This window comes from Enhydra lutris, unplaced genomic scaffold (genome assembly GCF_002288905.1).
Source record: "Enhydra lutris kenyoni isolate GAN:26980312 unplaced genomic scaffold, ASM228890v2 scaffoldscaffold77, whole genome shotgun sequence".
NCBI classification, from domain to species: domain Eukaryota; kingdom Metazoa; phylum Chordata; class Mammalia; order Carnivora; family Mustelidae; genus Enhydra; species Enhydra lutris.
This window is the reverse complement of record NW_019154161.1, coordinates 1,017,681-1,034,439: the sequence shown is the minus strand read 5'-3', so window position 1 is coordinate 1,034,439 and position 16,759 is coordinate 1,017,681. Positions and strand designations below refer to the sequence as shown.

Below are 16,759 nucleotides of genomic sequence, written 5' to 3'. Positions count from 1 at the left end.
AGAGGAAGGTCACTCTGCCTTTTTCAAGGACTTGTCAATGGATGTAAGATTTAAGGAAATTTAATTTTTTTCTTTTGCCTTTGTGACCCACATCAAAAGCTATTGATGATGGACCTAAATATTACCCTCGCTTCACCCATGGGGGAAAAAAGGCCAAGTCTTTCAGAATGCCTATTTCTTCACTATCTCATCAATCTTTTAATCTTTGCCCATCTTAGGGGTGAATAGAAATCTTATCTCATGTATACCTGGGTGGCACAGTTGGTCGGGCGTCCAACTCTTGGTTTCAGTTTCACTCTTGGTCCAACTCTTGGTTTCAGATACTCTTTCCCTCTCCCTCTGGCCCTCCCCCCTCTTAAATAAATAAAATCTTGTTTTAAAAAAGATTTTATTTATTTATTTGACAGAGAGTGCACGCACAAGCATGGACAGCAGCAGGCAGAGGGAGAGGTAGAAGCAGGCTCAATCCTTCGGGACTCAATCCCAGGACCCTGGGATCATGACCCAAGCTGAAGGTGGATGCTCAATGGACTAAGCCACCCAGGTGTCCCTGAAATAAATAAATCTTTAAATAAATATCTTATTTCACTTTTTCTTTAATTTTATAAGTTGCTTGTTTATTTCCATTCCCCCCCACCTCGATTTTAAGTTGGTTATCTTTTTCTTAATCACATTGTGGGTATTTATAACTATTATTCTACCCTCATTCTCCTATATTAACAGACACCCTAGTTTGGGGCTATTTTAAATGCAGGTGCTATGAATTTTCTTGTGTTAGTCTTCCTAAGGACATATCATTTCAGTGGGCTTTTTGTTTATTTTGTTTTGTTTTAAAGATTTTATTTCTTTATTTGACAGAGAGCACAAGCAGGCAGAGGGAGAGTGAGAAGCAGGCTCTCTGCTGAGCAGGGAGTCTGATGCAGGGCTTGATCCCACCTGCGATCACGATCAGACCCAACTGAGCCACCCAGGTACCCCTCAGTGTTTTTGAGTAAACCACTGGGTTCTCAGTTTTAATTAATTTATTTACATAATCTGTACACCCAACATGGGGACTGAACACACAACCCAGAGATCAGGAGTCACACTCTTCTGACTGAGCCAGCCAGGCACCCCCATGGTTCTGTTTTATTTTGCAGTTCTCTTAAGCTTAAGAGTTACTTTTTTTTAAAGATTTTGATAGTTTAATATGGGTATACTAACAGTGGTTTTTTTTAACTTGGGGGCTTTATCCATAAATTTATCATAAAGGAAACTTCAGAACAACTTTTCCTGCAAATACAGTTCTCTACACGTAGGGATTTATTTTTCCTCATCTTCCAGGAGTTATATGTTAATTTCGGTTGGATTAGATTTGGTGTTTACATTATGACTATGTAAATACCATTTATAGTTTAGCCATGTAGTGTACTATGATTATTTTTCATTTCTTGTACAATTTTTAATTCTCCCTGGAGTTGTCTTATTTATTCCTCCCAGAAATTCTGGCCCTTGGTTCTCAGAAAGCCCTGCCTTGGCACTGGCTCCAGATGGGAGCCCGCTACCACGTATAAGTAACTTGCCACCTGGACATCTGCTTGGGACTGCTCTCTTCACCTTGCTGGGCGGGTGTGTCTCCCCGCCACCTCTCCAAAGGGAAGCTTAGTTTCTCCCAGTCCTTGTTTTTCACTTCCTTGGATGGCATTATCACTCTCCCTACCGTGAGAGCTTCTCCAGATATTTTGTTGTCCTCAAAAATCTTCCTCTTGGCCTCCATATCCAGTCTGAAGCATTCCCAGGGTATTTGTCCTTTGGCCTTTATGTTTGCTCTTTTTCCTCTGCTGAAAGACTTTTTAATTTTTGTACGGATACCTAACTTCTAAGATGTCTGCGCCCTCTGCGAAATTATTCTTCGTGCGTAGGGATTACTTTTCTCGCCAGCCCGCTGAGGCGGACTAGTCTACTCCATGTTTACCTTGTGTAAATTCAAGCTTCTAAAATCAGTGCAGTTTGCCTCGCAGGATTTAGGTGCGAGAAATGGGAGTATTTTCGGTAGGTTTTTACTGTTCCGAGCCTTACCTGGCTTTTCCGGCCAAAACGGCCACTTCGCCTTGTGTACGTCGATTACTGAAGGATGGCCGCCTAGGGGACCGGTGGCCAGATGGGCGCAGACATACTGACGCCCGGAAAAGCCGGAAGTCCAGGTTCTGCAGAAACGTCTCTGGCCCTCGTCAGCCGCCGTAGCTGGCGTGGAGTCCGGGCAGGGGCGCGGCGGGAGTATTCGCGGAAGTGCAGCCTGTGGGAGGGTGCGGTGGGGTCCCTAGAGAATCAGGTTTGTGTATGTTCCGGTTTGTGGAGCGGGATGAGAGGACCGAGGTATCTGTGGCTTCCCGGGTGGGTGGAGGCGTGGGGTCCGTTGGGGAGAGGAAGCAAGTGGGAGCCCGTGAGGGGCTGTCTGTGGGTGCGGTGGCTTTGGAGTCGGTGCTGAAGGATTGTGGGGGTCAGTGATTACAGGTGTGTGGAGATCCCCGTTTCCGCGTCCGTGGTCAGGGTTTGGTTTCTGTCTGTAGCGCCCGGTGACTGAAGACTAGGGAGGGGTGTGTTTTGTCAGTGAAAGTGCCGTCCGCTTCGGATTCGGGTTTTACCCTGCGGCTCCAAGACGAGCTGGGGCGCACGGTCAGCGAATCCTGGTGTGTCGGGATTATTCCGGGGGTCTGGGAGGTCCTGGTGTGTCGGCTCTTGAGAGGTTTGTGACGGCTGAGGCAGGTTGGTGGGTGGGTTCAGGTCCCAAGGTTTCTTTCTCTCCAATCCAAGCCCCTAAGTTTGCTTTTGACTTTACACGTCTTCTTTCGACCCCGCAGTTACGAGAGCTTTGTTGGAGATAGAGGATTAAAGATGACCCAAGTGGTTTCTACGAAAGATGAGGGTTTTGCCCTTTCTGCAGGTTTGGTCTGTGGACGCATTTGCACACCCACTTGGAAATGTTTCTTTTCGGTGCCATGGTAACGCAAGTAAACTAACATTGCTGTTACCCCAGTTCTGTTCCCCAGGGGTAATACTTGTTAACCTTTTTCATTTATTTCTCCTTCAGTCTTTATTTTCTTATGTTTCACAATTCCCATAACCTGCTGAAATGCTGGCATAATTTGCCTTAATAGTTTATGTCATAAATATGATATAATAAAGTTTTTTCTTTAAAATGTTTCTTTTAAATTCTGTTACAGTATATATTGTCAGGAGGCAAATCTGTGCCGTTATGACTGGAATCACTTAATCTCTGCATTCATCTAGGTAGAATTAAAGACGTTTATGTTTAAGTAATCTCTTCACCCCTGGTGCGGCTCAAACGCATAACCTTGATATCAAGAGTAGCATGCTCCACCGACTAAGCCAGCCAGGTGCCCCTAGATAGAATTTAAATACTTAAGTATTCAGTTATTACCTTTGAAAGCAGATTATGATTATCCATTTACCCATACATGTGGTTTCCTGTCCCTCCTACCCATCTTGATCTTTAATTTTTTTGCCATTGTGAATGGTGTCTTTTAACTTTTTGTTCTCTTTTGATTTACTGTCTCTTAGAAGAGCGATTACATCAAAAATACTTATTTTGTTTCTGCTTACTTCACTGAATTCTTAGTATTATGAGCTTCCCATTCCCTATCATTTTGATTAGAACGTTCAAACATAGTTTAAAGAGTTTTACATTTGAACACCCTTTATACCTAACACTTAGATTGTCATCATGATTTTGTTTCCTTTATTCTATATCTATCCATATATCACTTCTCAATCATTAATCTACCTTTTTACAATTTTTAACATGTATTTCAAAGTAAATAGCAGGCATTTATATGTTTCTCCCTGAATGTTTCAGCAAGCATATAATTAGTTCTACCTGTAGCAACTACTAATGCTTCTGTCTCTATAGATTTGCTTGTCCTGGACATTTCATATAAATGATGCAAATGCAGCCATATGCTATGTGCACTTTTGTGATTGGTTTCTTTCACTTAATGTAAGAGGGTTATCCATGTGGTAACATGTATTTGTACTTCATTCCTTTTTTATACCTGAATAATACCCCATTGTGTGGATATAGCACATTTTGGTTGTCCTTTCATCAGCTGAAGAATATTTGGGTTGTTTTGGGTTGTTTCTGCATTTTGGCTGTTATAAATAATGCTCCTATAAACATTTGTTTACAAACTTTTAAAAAAATTACAGTGTAATTAACATAGTGTTATTTAATTTGTACAATATGGTAATTCAGCAGTTCCATATATTACTCAGTGCTGATCAAGGTAAGTATACTCTTTTTTTTTTTTTGAAAAAAATTTTTTTAAAGATTTTATTTATTTATTTGACAGATCACAAGTAGGCAGAGAGGCAGGCAGAGAGAGAGAGGGGGAAGCAATCTCCCTGCTGAGCAGAGAGCCCGATGTGGAACTCAATCTCAGGACCCTGAGATCATGACCTGAGCCGAAGACAGAGGCTTAACCCACTGAGCCACCCAGGCGCCCCCCCCCCTTTTTTTTTTAAACTATATACATCCTAGTGAGAGTGAGTGGTATCTCAGTTGTGGTTTTGATTTGTATTTCTCTGAAGAATGATACCCAGCATCTTTTTCATGTGCTTATACTATGCATAAATTGAGATATATATATTTTCACTAAATATAGGTTGTTAGCATTTCTAAGAGCTGCATAATATTTCACTGGATATGTGAACTTTTATTCATTCAATGAATTCTCAGCAGACCTAATAATACTTGTATATCAGTTTTGGATGCTTGTCTCATTATTCCCTTTGCATAGATTCCTAGAAGTGGATTTCTTGGATTCTAGCAAAATCTCTATTGAAAGTATTCAATACAAACTGTTAAAACCTTTCCCCTAAAATAGCCAGTCATGTAATACTACTATAAGAAATGTGTGTTTTGGACTTAATTATTTAAGTAATTTCTACACCAAATGTGCAGCTTGAACTCATGACCCCAAGATCAAGAGTCACAAGTTCTCCCTCAGCCCACCAGGCACCCCAAAATGAGATCAACTTTTAGATGGATTTCTATAATCAGCCATCTGACTAAAAACTTGATTTTTTACATCAGAAGTATAATATTTTTAATACATAGGCTGTACGATGGAAAACTTATTTTTGATGTATGTTCACTCAAATCTCTGAAGTTCTGACTCTTATTTAATCATATTGGGGGAACTTTTTTAAAAAAGATTTTATTTATTTATTTATTTGACACACAGAGATCACAAGTAGGCAGAGAGACAGGCAGAGAGAGAGAGGGAAGCAGGCTCTCCACCGAGCCGAGAGCCCGATTCGGGGCTCGATCCCAGGACCCCGAGACCATGACCCAAGCCGAAGGCAGAGTCCCAATCCACTGAGCCACCCAGGCGTCCCAATATTGGGGGAACTTTTAATAATTTCCTTACTCTTCTCTGAAATTGATTATTCTTATTTGATTCTTTGTTGAATTAACTAGGTAGCATTTCTAGAATAGTTATAGATAATGGTGTGTTACTGTTCATCCTTGTCTTGTTCTGGACTTTAGAGAAAATACTGTATTGTTTTCCTGAAGATATGTAGGATGTATTGGACTTTTTTATTGAGGTGAAATTCACAAAACAAAATTAACTATTTTAAAGCCAACAATTCGGTGGGTTTTAGTAAATATATAACATTGTGCAGCCATCACTCCTATCTAGTTCCATAACATTTTTATCTTCCTGAGGGAAATCCCTGCCCCAATTAAGCAGTCACTCCCCACTGTCCCCTGCCCCAAGCCCTGACAACTACCAGTCTGCTTTCAGTTCCTGTGGATTTACCCATTCTGGATATTTCATACAAGTGGAATCATACGATACGGGACGTTTTGTGTCTGGCTTCTTTGACCTAGTGTAATGTTTCATGGTTGTGTATTGTTTTCTGGCTGTTCCTTCGGTGCCAGGCCACTGCATTGATAGCCCTGCCTTAACCTTCATTTCCTGTTTGTGTTGCAGGTAGAGATCAGCCAGAGGGAAAGCTTGGGAAAGGAAAATGCCCTGCGCCTGTACTTGGCTTTATAAATTCCCCACTGTGCCTTGGGGCTTTTGAATGGCTTAAGTTCCCTAAGAAACTCTCTTCCCAGCTTTTTCTCCCAGCCTTTCAGCTGTGCCTCAACTGTAACCTTTTGTCCCAGGCAGCTATAGGTTGTTTGTACACCTTATATTGTTTTGTGTGTGTGTGTGGCTTTTTTCTTTTTTAGATTTTATTTATTTGCTTATTTATTTATTTAGAGAGTGCACCTGCGTCGGGGGAGGGGCAGAGCAAGAGGGAGAGAGAATTTCAAGCAGATTGCATGCGAAGTGCAGAGCCGGACTTGAGGCTTGATCCCACAACCCTGAGGTCATGACCTGAGCTGAAATCAAGAGTCAGTCGCTTAACCAACTGACCCACCCAGGTGCCCCCACCTTACATCATTTTTTTTTAAATATTTTATTTATTTATTTGACAGAGATCACAAGTAGGCAGAGAGGCAGACAGAGAGAGAGAGAGAGAGAGAAGCAGGCTCTTGGCTGAGCAGAGAGCCCGATGCGGAACTCGATCCCAGGACCCTGAGACCATGACCCGAGCCGAAGGCAGCGGCCTAACCCACTGAGCCACCCAGGCACCCCACCTTACATCATTTTTGAGAAACATCCGTTGCTTTTCCGTCTTGTGTGAGGTTCAAATTAGAGGGATAGGCACATTGCATTAGCCCTTCGGGTAGGCCTCACGCAGGCTGGAACAAGTGAACACAATTCTTTGCAAATCCAGTTTGCTCTGCTCATTCCAGGACCAGGAACCAGACTCTCCCACTGGGAATGCTGGCTCCCGTCTCTAGGACAACTACCCAAACTGGGGAGGTGGTGAAGCGGGGGCAAATAAAAGTGGCACAGAGCTTTCCTATCATTTTTAAGTTGCCTCTTTCTCGATTGAGTGATCACTCTGGGGCTATAAACCTGCGACTATTTTCAGAGTTAGGATAAAGGTTTTGTTTTGTTCTCTATTCTGACACTTCTTGTTGTTTTGGTGTTTCCGTGGAGGTACACCGCCTTGGAACTTCCACTCTGCCGTTTTCATTCAGTGGGATTTTCCTCCATGATGTACATGATAATGATTAATTTTGTTTTGTCTTTTTGGTCGTGGTACTTTTTTTTTTTTAGATTTTATTTATTTGTCAGAGAGGGAGAGAGAGCGAGCAAGCACAGGCAGACAGAATGGCAGGCAGAGGCAGAGGGAGAAGCAGGCTCCCCGCCGAGCAAGGAGCCCGATGTGGGACTCGATCCCAGGACGCTAGGATCATGACCTGAGCCGAAGGCAGCTGCTTAGCCAACTGAGCCACCCAGGCGTCCCAGTCGTGGTACTTTTTAAAAGACATAAACTGTGAATGCAACTTCAGTGATGACCTCTGATCCCCCCTCCCTTCCCTCCCCAGACATAATGGCTTTCTTGAACTTGTTCTATGTAATGCATGTTTTTATACTGCACTCAATATGTATATAGTCAGAAAGAATAGTCTTGCTTATAGGCTTTGATTTTTTTCTCTTGGTTTGCCTTTGTTTCCTTTCACATGATGATTAGTTAAAATGGTTTGTTGGGTAATGCTTTGCCGAGCTTGTTTGTCTTCAAACTGAGGTGTGTACAAAAACTTTTGTACATGAGCACACTCAGTCTTAAAGGAATAGAGGTCCAAATCTTCACCTTTTGAGGTGTGGTTCTTCCAAAACTGACCTGTGTGAGAGCCCCTCTGCTGTGGGGTGTCTTGCATGCTGGTTCTCCTTTCTGGGCTCCTTTTCACAGACTCCACTTCCAGTCCATAGTAGAAGTGCTCACAAACTCACAGTCTGGTGTTTCATTGCCCTGGAGTGCAGTAGACTCTGAGATTCCAAACAAAGGGACAGATGGCCTTGAAATCCTGTGAGGGGCAGGAGCAGGGATAACATCTTGGTCCAGAGGAACTGTGTACCCAAAGTGAATTTACTTTTCAGCCCATAGGTTCTACTGTAGGAGCAAGAGCCAACAAGTAAAGCGAGGAGGTGGGCCCAGGACCTGCGTGTGGTCATTTGTGGGGACACCACTGACCAGACACCGAGATTACAGAAATTGAGGGGAATGAATTCAAGAAGAAACGAAACACACAAGTCCCCTTTACTGACTGTTTTCCAGTAACAGAAGAAAATGATTAAGGATCAGGTGACTTTGTTTTATTCCTTCCTTCATTCTGTCATTGATTTCTGGAGAACTTTCAAACTCAGTCGAACTACATGGAAAAGTCTAAATTGGTAAGGTAGGACTTGCGCAGAAACAGATTGTGCAGAAATAGATTTAGATTCCAACTCTCCATATCAAGGCAGATAGGATCAGGAATATATTCATAGGATCCACACTGAGGGACCAGTGTTAGAGCATCACAGGTGACTGGGCATCCTACAGGCTACGCTTGCTGTCAGCTTATGTCTGCTAGCTCTGGCGGCCATCACAATTAGAGAATCACGATGATCACAGCATATGCAATGGCAGAGGAGAAAGCAGCCTGGTTCCACAAGGATGTCGCTGTATATTTCGTGGCACTCAGGTGTCGGAACTTTTGTTTAATGGTGCTTCCTAGATGTTATATAGTAGACAGTGTCCTAAGTTTCAGCTTTCTCCTAAATGCAAAAGAAGGTTTCTTGAAGAGCTCTTCGAGGCTAGACCAGGAGAACTCAGTGGGCGCATTTCTTCCTGGGATCATAACAAGGTGACCCATGGACCCAGCCTTGTGGCTGTCAGGGTTAATCTAGAAATAAAACCTAGGTGACCTAAGAAAATGGAAGAGTTGCATGACTTTCAAAGGTTCTATATGAACAGGTGGCTAAGTTGGTGTTTGAGTTCAGGTACGGCTGTAGAGTGTTGAAGGTACTGTTGTCTGGCAAGGTTGTTGGGATCCAGAGGGTTTGCTTTTGAACTTGCCTTTATGTAAGATAGTATATGCTCCTTGCTCATGTTCAAAGCCAATTTGTACTTCCTCCTCTTTTATTACCTTTTAAAATTTAATCCTGTAGAAGTCCCTGAATATATTTAAAGATTAAAAAGAATTCCAATGATTACAAAGTCCTATAGCAGAAGTAAGGTTCCTCTTCATGTGTTTGGAGCTAATGGTTCAAATACATACATTGGAAATGTTTTTAATTTAGCAGAAGAATTTAATGGCTACTTATTACAGAAACTTGTGATTGCTACTGAATGATTAGAGAACATTTTGTTATATATAGGATTGACTGTGGATGTATTTTTTGCTTCTATAACAATGTAGTTTTTTTTTTTTTAAGATTTTATTTATTTGTGTATTTGTCAGAGAGAGAGAGAGCGCACAGGCAGGCAGAGTGGCAGGCAGAGGCGGAGAGAGAAGCAGGCTCCTTGCCGAGCAAGAAGCCTGATTTGGGACTCAGTCCCAGGACCCTGGGATCATGACTTGAGCTGAAGGCAGCGGCTTAACTGACTGAGCCACCCAAAAATGTAGTTTTTATTTTTTTTTTAAAAGATTTTATTCATTTATTTGACAGACGGAGATCACAAGTAGGCAGAGAGGCAGGCAGAGAGAGGAGGAAGCAGGCTCCCCCTGAGCAGAGACACCGAAGCGGGACTCGATCCCAGGACCCCGAGATCATGACCTGAGCTGAAGGCAGAGGCTTTAACCCACTGAGCCACCCAGGCATCCACCAACAATGTAGTTTTTAAAAAAATCAAGACACCTGGGGCAACTGGGATGGCTCAGTCTGTTAAGTGGCCAATGCTTGATTTTGGCTTAGGTCATGATCTTGGCCTCCTGGGACCAAGCCCTGTATAGGGCTCCACACTCAGCCTGGAGTCTCCTTGAGATTCTCTTCCTCTCCCTCTGTCCACAACCCCCACTTGCATGCTTGCTCTCCCTCTAAAATAGATAAATCTTTAACAAAAAAATCAAAACACCTAAATGTATAGCTGTAGCCTGTGTGGTGAACATGAGCTCAGCAACTTCCTTTATATTCCTTCCATTTCAATAACTAGAGGAACACTCCCATGACACAGGACTGTGTTGTTACAGGTATCTCTGACACTGGAGGATGTGGCCGTGGACTTCACCTGGGAGGAGTGGCAGCTCCTGGCCCCTGCCCAGAAGAACCTGTATCGGGACGTGATGTTGGAGAATTATAGGAACCTGGTGTCAGTAGGTGAGGACAGCTCCCTTGGGTCGCTCAGAGGAACCCATCAGTGGTCTTCCCTCTCACAGCTTCTGAGAGCTTTGGCCTGTCTGTGCTGCTCAGCAGGGTAAATTCTCAGTCCCCAGATTCTCAGGCCCCAGATTCGAGGGTATAATGTGCCCATCCTGAGAGAAGACCTTTAACTTTGCCAACCTGCAAATTGCGTGGCTCCTGAAATATGACTTTGTTCTGTGTTGGTAGACCCCAGCCCAGTTCACAGAGCCTACCTCTTCTGTCATTTCCCATGCACAGGGTATGTGGCCAGGAAGCCGGATGCACTCTCCAGGTGGGAACAAGGGGAACTGTGGACAACAGAAGATGAAATCCGCAGTCGAATCTGTCCAGGTGAGAGAAAATCAACAAGGAAGGTGGCAAGGAAGTCGTATTTAGTCACTCAGACCTGTCCCAGCTGCAAGGGTGTCTAAGGCCATATGAACAGAGCTCCAGGACTCTCCCCGAGAAGGGCTCTTTTCCTTTGAGGTGCTTAGAGCACTTACCACTTCTTGGGTTCAATCCCTGTTTGTGTCATACAGGTCTCCATTAATTTTTTTTTTTTAAAGATTTTATTTATTTATTTGACAGACAGAGATCGCAAGTAGGCAGAGAGAGAGAGAGGAGGAAGCAGGCTCCCCACCGAGCAGAGAGCCTGACTCGGGGCTCAATCTCAGAACGCTGGGATCATAACCTGAGCCGAAGGCAGAGGCCCCAACCCACTGAGCCACCCAGGCGCCCTTCCATTAATTTTTTTTTTTTAGAGATTTCATTTATTTGACAGAGACAGACACAGCAAGAGAGGGAACACAAGCATAGGGAGTGGGAGAGGGAGAAGCAGGCTTCCCACTGAGTAGGGAGCCGATCCCAGGACCCTGGGATCATGACCGGAGCCAAAGGCAGGCGCTTAACGATTGAGCCGCCTAGGCGCCCCTCCATTAATTTTCTCTCTAGATTTCTTTTTAAAATTCTCAAATCTTACCACCCTTCATCTCCCAGGACTGTGTCACTACCTGTTCCTTCTGCTTCTCTTGCTACGGAAGTCCACCTTCCACACCTCTCTCCAAAGGGAAGTGTTTGCTTTGAGCGCTGGCTGCTGGCTCCTGCACTTCCCTCCCCTTTGGACAATGTCAGCTTCCCTTCTTAACATTCGCCTGCATTTTTGGGAGTTAGAATTTCAACAGTGTGACTTTGGCAAGCAGGGACATAAACATCCCACAGTAGCTGCTGTTCTTTATGTCTTAAATGTCTGGCCATGCAGGAAAACCTCTCGTATCTTCTTTACCCTGACACCACGACCACACACACAGGACTTCTCACACCACATGTTGGCAGTTTTCCTCACACCAAGCAGTTCTTTGTGACACCAGCCAGGTCTTCTACAATTTACCTCAATTCCAACATTATCTATCTGGAGGTAATGTCAGATCCCGTAGGTTAAGAGCTCTGTCACATGAGACTGCCCCCCACTTCTTTCCTTCCTTCCACATTTTATTTATATATTTTTATATATACATAACAGAGAGAGAGAGAGAGCACAAGCAGGGGGAGTGGCAGGCAGAGGGAGAGGGAGAAGCAGGCTCCCTGCTGAGCAGGGAGTCTGACTCAGGGCTTGATCCCAGGACCCTGGGATCATGATCCAAGCCAAAGGCAGGCACTTAACTAACTGAGCCACCCAGGCACCCATATTTTTTATTTTTCTGGAAAGAATAATCACACTTACTGATTGAGGAAAAGGGTGTTCTTTTTTTGCCCCCACTTTAGATATCAGTCACACTTAGTAGGTCCCCAGTTTCAAATTTGTCTCATGGCTATAAATCAGAGGTTTTCATGAACTCCTCCCCCTTAGATTTGCTTACTTGCAACAACAACTCAGAGAACTCAGGGAAATACTTGTTGTCTACCAGTTTATTAGAAAAGGATATGATAAAGGACATGGATGAACACCCAGAGGAAGAGATGCGTAGGTGAGGTATGTGGGAAAGGGCAGGGAGCTTCCATCCCCTCTCCAGGCCCCAGTCTCCTAGCACCTCCATGTGTTTAGTAACCTGGAAGCTCCCTGAACCCCATACTCGTAGAATTTTCTGGAGGCTTCCTCGCGTAGGCCAAATCAGTCATTAACTCTGTCTCCAACCCTCTCCCCTTTCTGGAGGTTGGAGGGTGGGGCTGAATGTTCCAAGCTTCTAATCATGGCTTGGTCTTTTGCTGACCAGCCCACCCAGAGTCATCTTATTAGAACAAAAGGCACTCTTTTTTTTTTTTTTTTTTTAATTTGACGGGCAGAGATCACAAGTAGGCAGAGAGGCAGGCAGAGAGACAGGGGGAAGCAGGCTCCCCACTGAGTAGAGAGCCCGATGCGGGGCTCGATCCCAGGACCCTGAGATCACGACCTAAGCCGAAGGCAGAGGCTCAACCCACTGAGCCACCCAGGTGCCCCCAAAAGACACTTTTTCTTTTTTTTTTAAGATTTTATTTATTTATTTGACAGAGATCACAAGTAGGGAGAGGCAGGCAGAGAGAAAGGAAGGGAAGCAGGCTCCTTGCTGAGCCGAGAGCCCGATATGGGGCCCGATCCCAGGACACTGTGATCATGACCTGAGCTGAAGGCAGAGGCTTTAACCCACTGAGCCACCCAGGCGCCCCTCCAAAAGGCACTCTTATCACCCAGGAAATTCCAAGGGATTTATGAGCCCTGGGTCAAGAGCCACTTTCAGAAACTAAACATGAGAATAAAAGTTGCTCTGAGTACTCTTATCACTTAGGAAATGGTAAGAGTTGTAGGGGCTCTTTGTGGGAACCAGGGGTAGTGAAGTGATGGACCCTTCCTTACCTTCTCAGCTCCCTTATGTAAAGTCTTGGCTATTCCTGTTGATTTCTTAAAATTTGTCATTCTTTGTTCCCAGCCTAGACCACATCATTAAACCCCATGCCTGCTTTGCTTTAATTTCCTTGAATCATTATTCATTCTGATCATTAGTTTAGTCCATCTTAAATGAGACTGCTGGATGCATTCTCTTGAATCTTTTCTTTTCCTTATGATAATCAGTAACATTAAGTCCCAACTAATCATATTACCAGTCTTTTTTTTTTTTTTTTAAGATTTTATTCATTTATTTGAGAGAACATGAGTGGTGGGGCGGGGGCAGAGGGAGAAGCAGACTTCCCACTGAGCAGGAAGCCCAATGTGGAGCTCAATACCAGGGCCCTAGATCATGACCTGAGCCAAAGGCAGATGCTCAACCAACTGAGCCATCTCGGCGCCCTATTTACCAGGCTAATAGGAAGGAAATTTCTCTTTGATCAATAATTTCCATGATAGAGCTCTTGCTTATATAGAGTTGGCTTCCCTTTTCCTGAAGTCAAGGTCAGCTGTATTTGAAGGAGTCTCCTTAATGTGTTCCATACATGAGGCTGTTTCCTTGGTTCATTGTGTTAAATATTTTTGATTATTTTAATTGGGGTGTGTGTGTGTGTAGCATGTTACACATGGGCCCCAACAGCTGTGAACAACAGCAGCAACAACAAAACTCTTTACAGAGATGAGTTTGTACGAGGAGAAACAAAACTAATCTAAATAAACGAATATGATGTCTTATGGTGAAAAGTGCCAGGAAGATCAGTGGGATAGCAGTGGGATAGTGTGTGAAGCCCAGGAGCTGCTATAGCACCTGGGAGTCTAGCTGGGGCCCTGATCATAGGTCTTCGGGGAATGGGAGTAACTCTTTGGTAAGATGCCTTTGAGCAGCTGCATGAGGGATGTGAGTCCTTCGACGAACTGAGCTCCAAGTAGACCAAATGGTGAGTTCAAAGGCCCAAGGCTGGGGCGCCTGGATGGCTCAGTTGGTTAAGCTTCTGCCTTCAGCTCAAGTCACAAAAGCCATTTGTGAAATAGTTTTATTGTATACCAAACTCATGGAAAGAATTATTCTTCTTTTCTTTCTTAGAGATCAAGAAAGATGATGGTCATCTACAGGGGCACTTGCAAAATCAAAGATGTCCAAAGAGAATGAAACAATGCCATGAACATAATGTATTCAGAAACATCATTCATCAGAGTAAAAGTAATTTTCCCTTAAGGCAAAATCATGATATCATTGACTTAGATGGGAAAACACTGAAATCAAATGTAAGTTTAGTCAACCAGAACAGAATCTATGAAGTAAAGAACCTCGTTGAGGTTAGTGGAGATACAAAATCTTTCTCCCGTACAAAGCATGACCAGTATTGTACTGAAATTAAATTTCCTGAATGTGGGAATTCTATGAATAAAAATTCCCAATTCATCAAGCATCAAAGAAGTGACAAGGTAGAGAAACCCCATGTATGCAGTGAATGTGGAAAAGGCTTCTTCAAGAGATCTCGGCTCATGGATCATCAGAGAGTTCACACGGGAGAGAAGCCTCATGGGTGCAGCATATGCGGGAAAGCCTTTTCCAGAAAGTCCAGACTCACGGAACATCAGAAGACTCACGTAGGTGAGAAGCGGTATGAATGCTCTGAATGTGACAAAGCCTTCCCCAAGAAATCACGGCTAATCATGCATCAGAAAACTCATACAGGAGAAAAACCCTATGTGTGCAGTGAGTGTGGAAAAGGTTTTGTCAAGAAGTCTCGGCTCATAAACCATCAGAGAGTTCACACAGGAGAGAAGCCTCACGGATGCAGTCTGTGTGACAAAGCATTCTCCAGAAAGTCCAGGCTCATTGAACACCAAAGAACTCACACGGGAGAAAAGCCTTATGAATGCACGGAGTGTGACAAAACATTCCGCTGGAAGTCACAGCTCAATGCCCATCAGAAGACTCATACAGGAGAGAAGTCGTATATATGCAGTGATTGCGGAAAAGGCTTCATTCAGAAGGGCAATCTCATTGTGCATCAGCGAACGCATACTGGGGAGAAGCCTTATATATGCAGTGAATGTGGGAAAGGTTTCATTCAGAAGGGCAATCTCCTTATACATCAGCGAACTCACACGGGAGAGAAACCCTATGTGTGCACCGAATGTGGGAAAGGCTTTAGCCAGAAGACATGCCTCATATCACATCAGCGATTTCACACCGGAAAGACTCCCTTTGTGTGTACTGAGTGTGGAAAATCCTGTTCACACAAGTCTGGTCTCATTAACCACCAGAGAATTCACACGGGAGAGAAACCCTATACCTGCAGTGACTGTGGGAAGGCTTTTAGAGATAAGTCATGCCTTAATCGACACCGGAGAACTCATACAGGAGAGAGGCCCTATGGATGTGCTGACTGTGGGAAGGCTTTCTCTCACCTGTCCTGCCTGGTTTACCATAAGGGAATGTTGCATGCAAGGGAGAAAGGTACACGTTCAGTCACATTGGAGAATCCTTTCGCAGAGAGCCACAGCTCATCGCTTTCAAATGACAGCAGGCAGGAGAAGGACCCTGTTAACACAGTGTCCGTGCAAATGCCTCCTGTAGCAGCTCAGACTTCCTTGCATCTCCGTGGGCTCCTAACAGATGGGAACATGGCCACTGTGGGACATCCAGGTGCCAGATGCACGCCGTCAGCCGATAACAGAATTTGCACGGAGAAACCTTTTGAATGCAGTGAATGTGGTAGTGCCTTCACTGATCAGTTGCGTCATATTTTATGTCACGAAAAGCACGCTGAAATAAAATGTGATACGATCAAGGTGGAAAATCCTTGACTAAAACCTCCTTGTTCATTTTGCGGCCAATAAGTGTGTACGGTGACAAACGGTATAAAGACCAGGCATAGTGCAAAGACATAGTATAAAGATCGGAAAAGCCTTTGTGGAAAGGTAGACCTTACCGGGGCTTCAAAAGTCCCGTATCATCAGTGAGCTCATAGCTGGTAGAAATAGAAAGGAAAAGGCCTTCCCCAGAAGTAAGACTTCAGTAGGCGTCAGAGAGTTCACACAGGAGAACAACAGTTGGAAGAACCCTGAAGGCAGTGCATGTGGCCTGGTTGTCAGTGGAGCACTCTGCCTCATCCCTTGGCAGAGGAAATCGTACAGAACATCTTCGGCAAAGTACCAGAAAACACATAAAGCAAATAAGCCCTGTGAAGATGAATATTTTAGAGATTTCTGCCACAAGTCTAACATCATTTTACTTCAGATAATGTACGTAGTGTATATTTTAGGACCGTATACCTTGAGTCAAACTCCTCATTGGTACAATGGTCACTCTTTAATTCAAAGCAGGTGGTATATATTGCACATCAATGGTTAGAGCTCTAACAGTGCACCCCCTCCCTTTTGGGGGGGGCATGAATCTTTCATTCCTATCCGCCATCATTATAGGGTTAGCTCTGGTGTTTCTCTGGTTCTGAATTTATTCAGTTTATTTTAGGCTACCAAAGTCCGTCCTTCAGCCTTCAAAAGGAAAGTGAATACATTTGATTCAATAGCGTACTGTCATGTGTTTGGATATGTTTAACTTTGTAAATCTCACCCAAAGGAACAACTGCCCAGGACCCACGAATAACCTATCAGCCAGGTTCTTTCCCTAGAAACCTGGTACACACACCACTCAGAA

At 43.9% G+C, this 16,759-nt stretch overlaps 1 protein-coding gene across 1 annotated transcript in view; it reads left to right on the top strand.

The window, feature by feature from the left end:
• Nucleotides 1-16,759, top strand: part of LOC111160767 — a 618,405-nt gene that overhangs the window by 299,335 nt on the left and 302,311 nt on the right. The window contains 1 exon segment of the mRNA XM_022524110.1: nucleotides 14,657-15,509. Within this exon segment, the coding sequence (XP_022379818.1) occupies nucleotides 14,657-15,509 (853 nt within the window).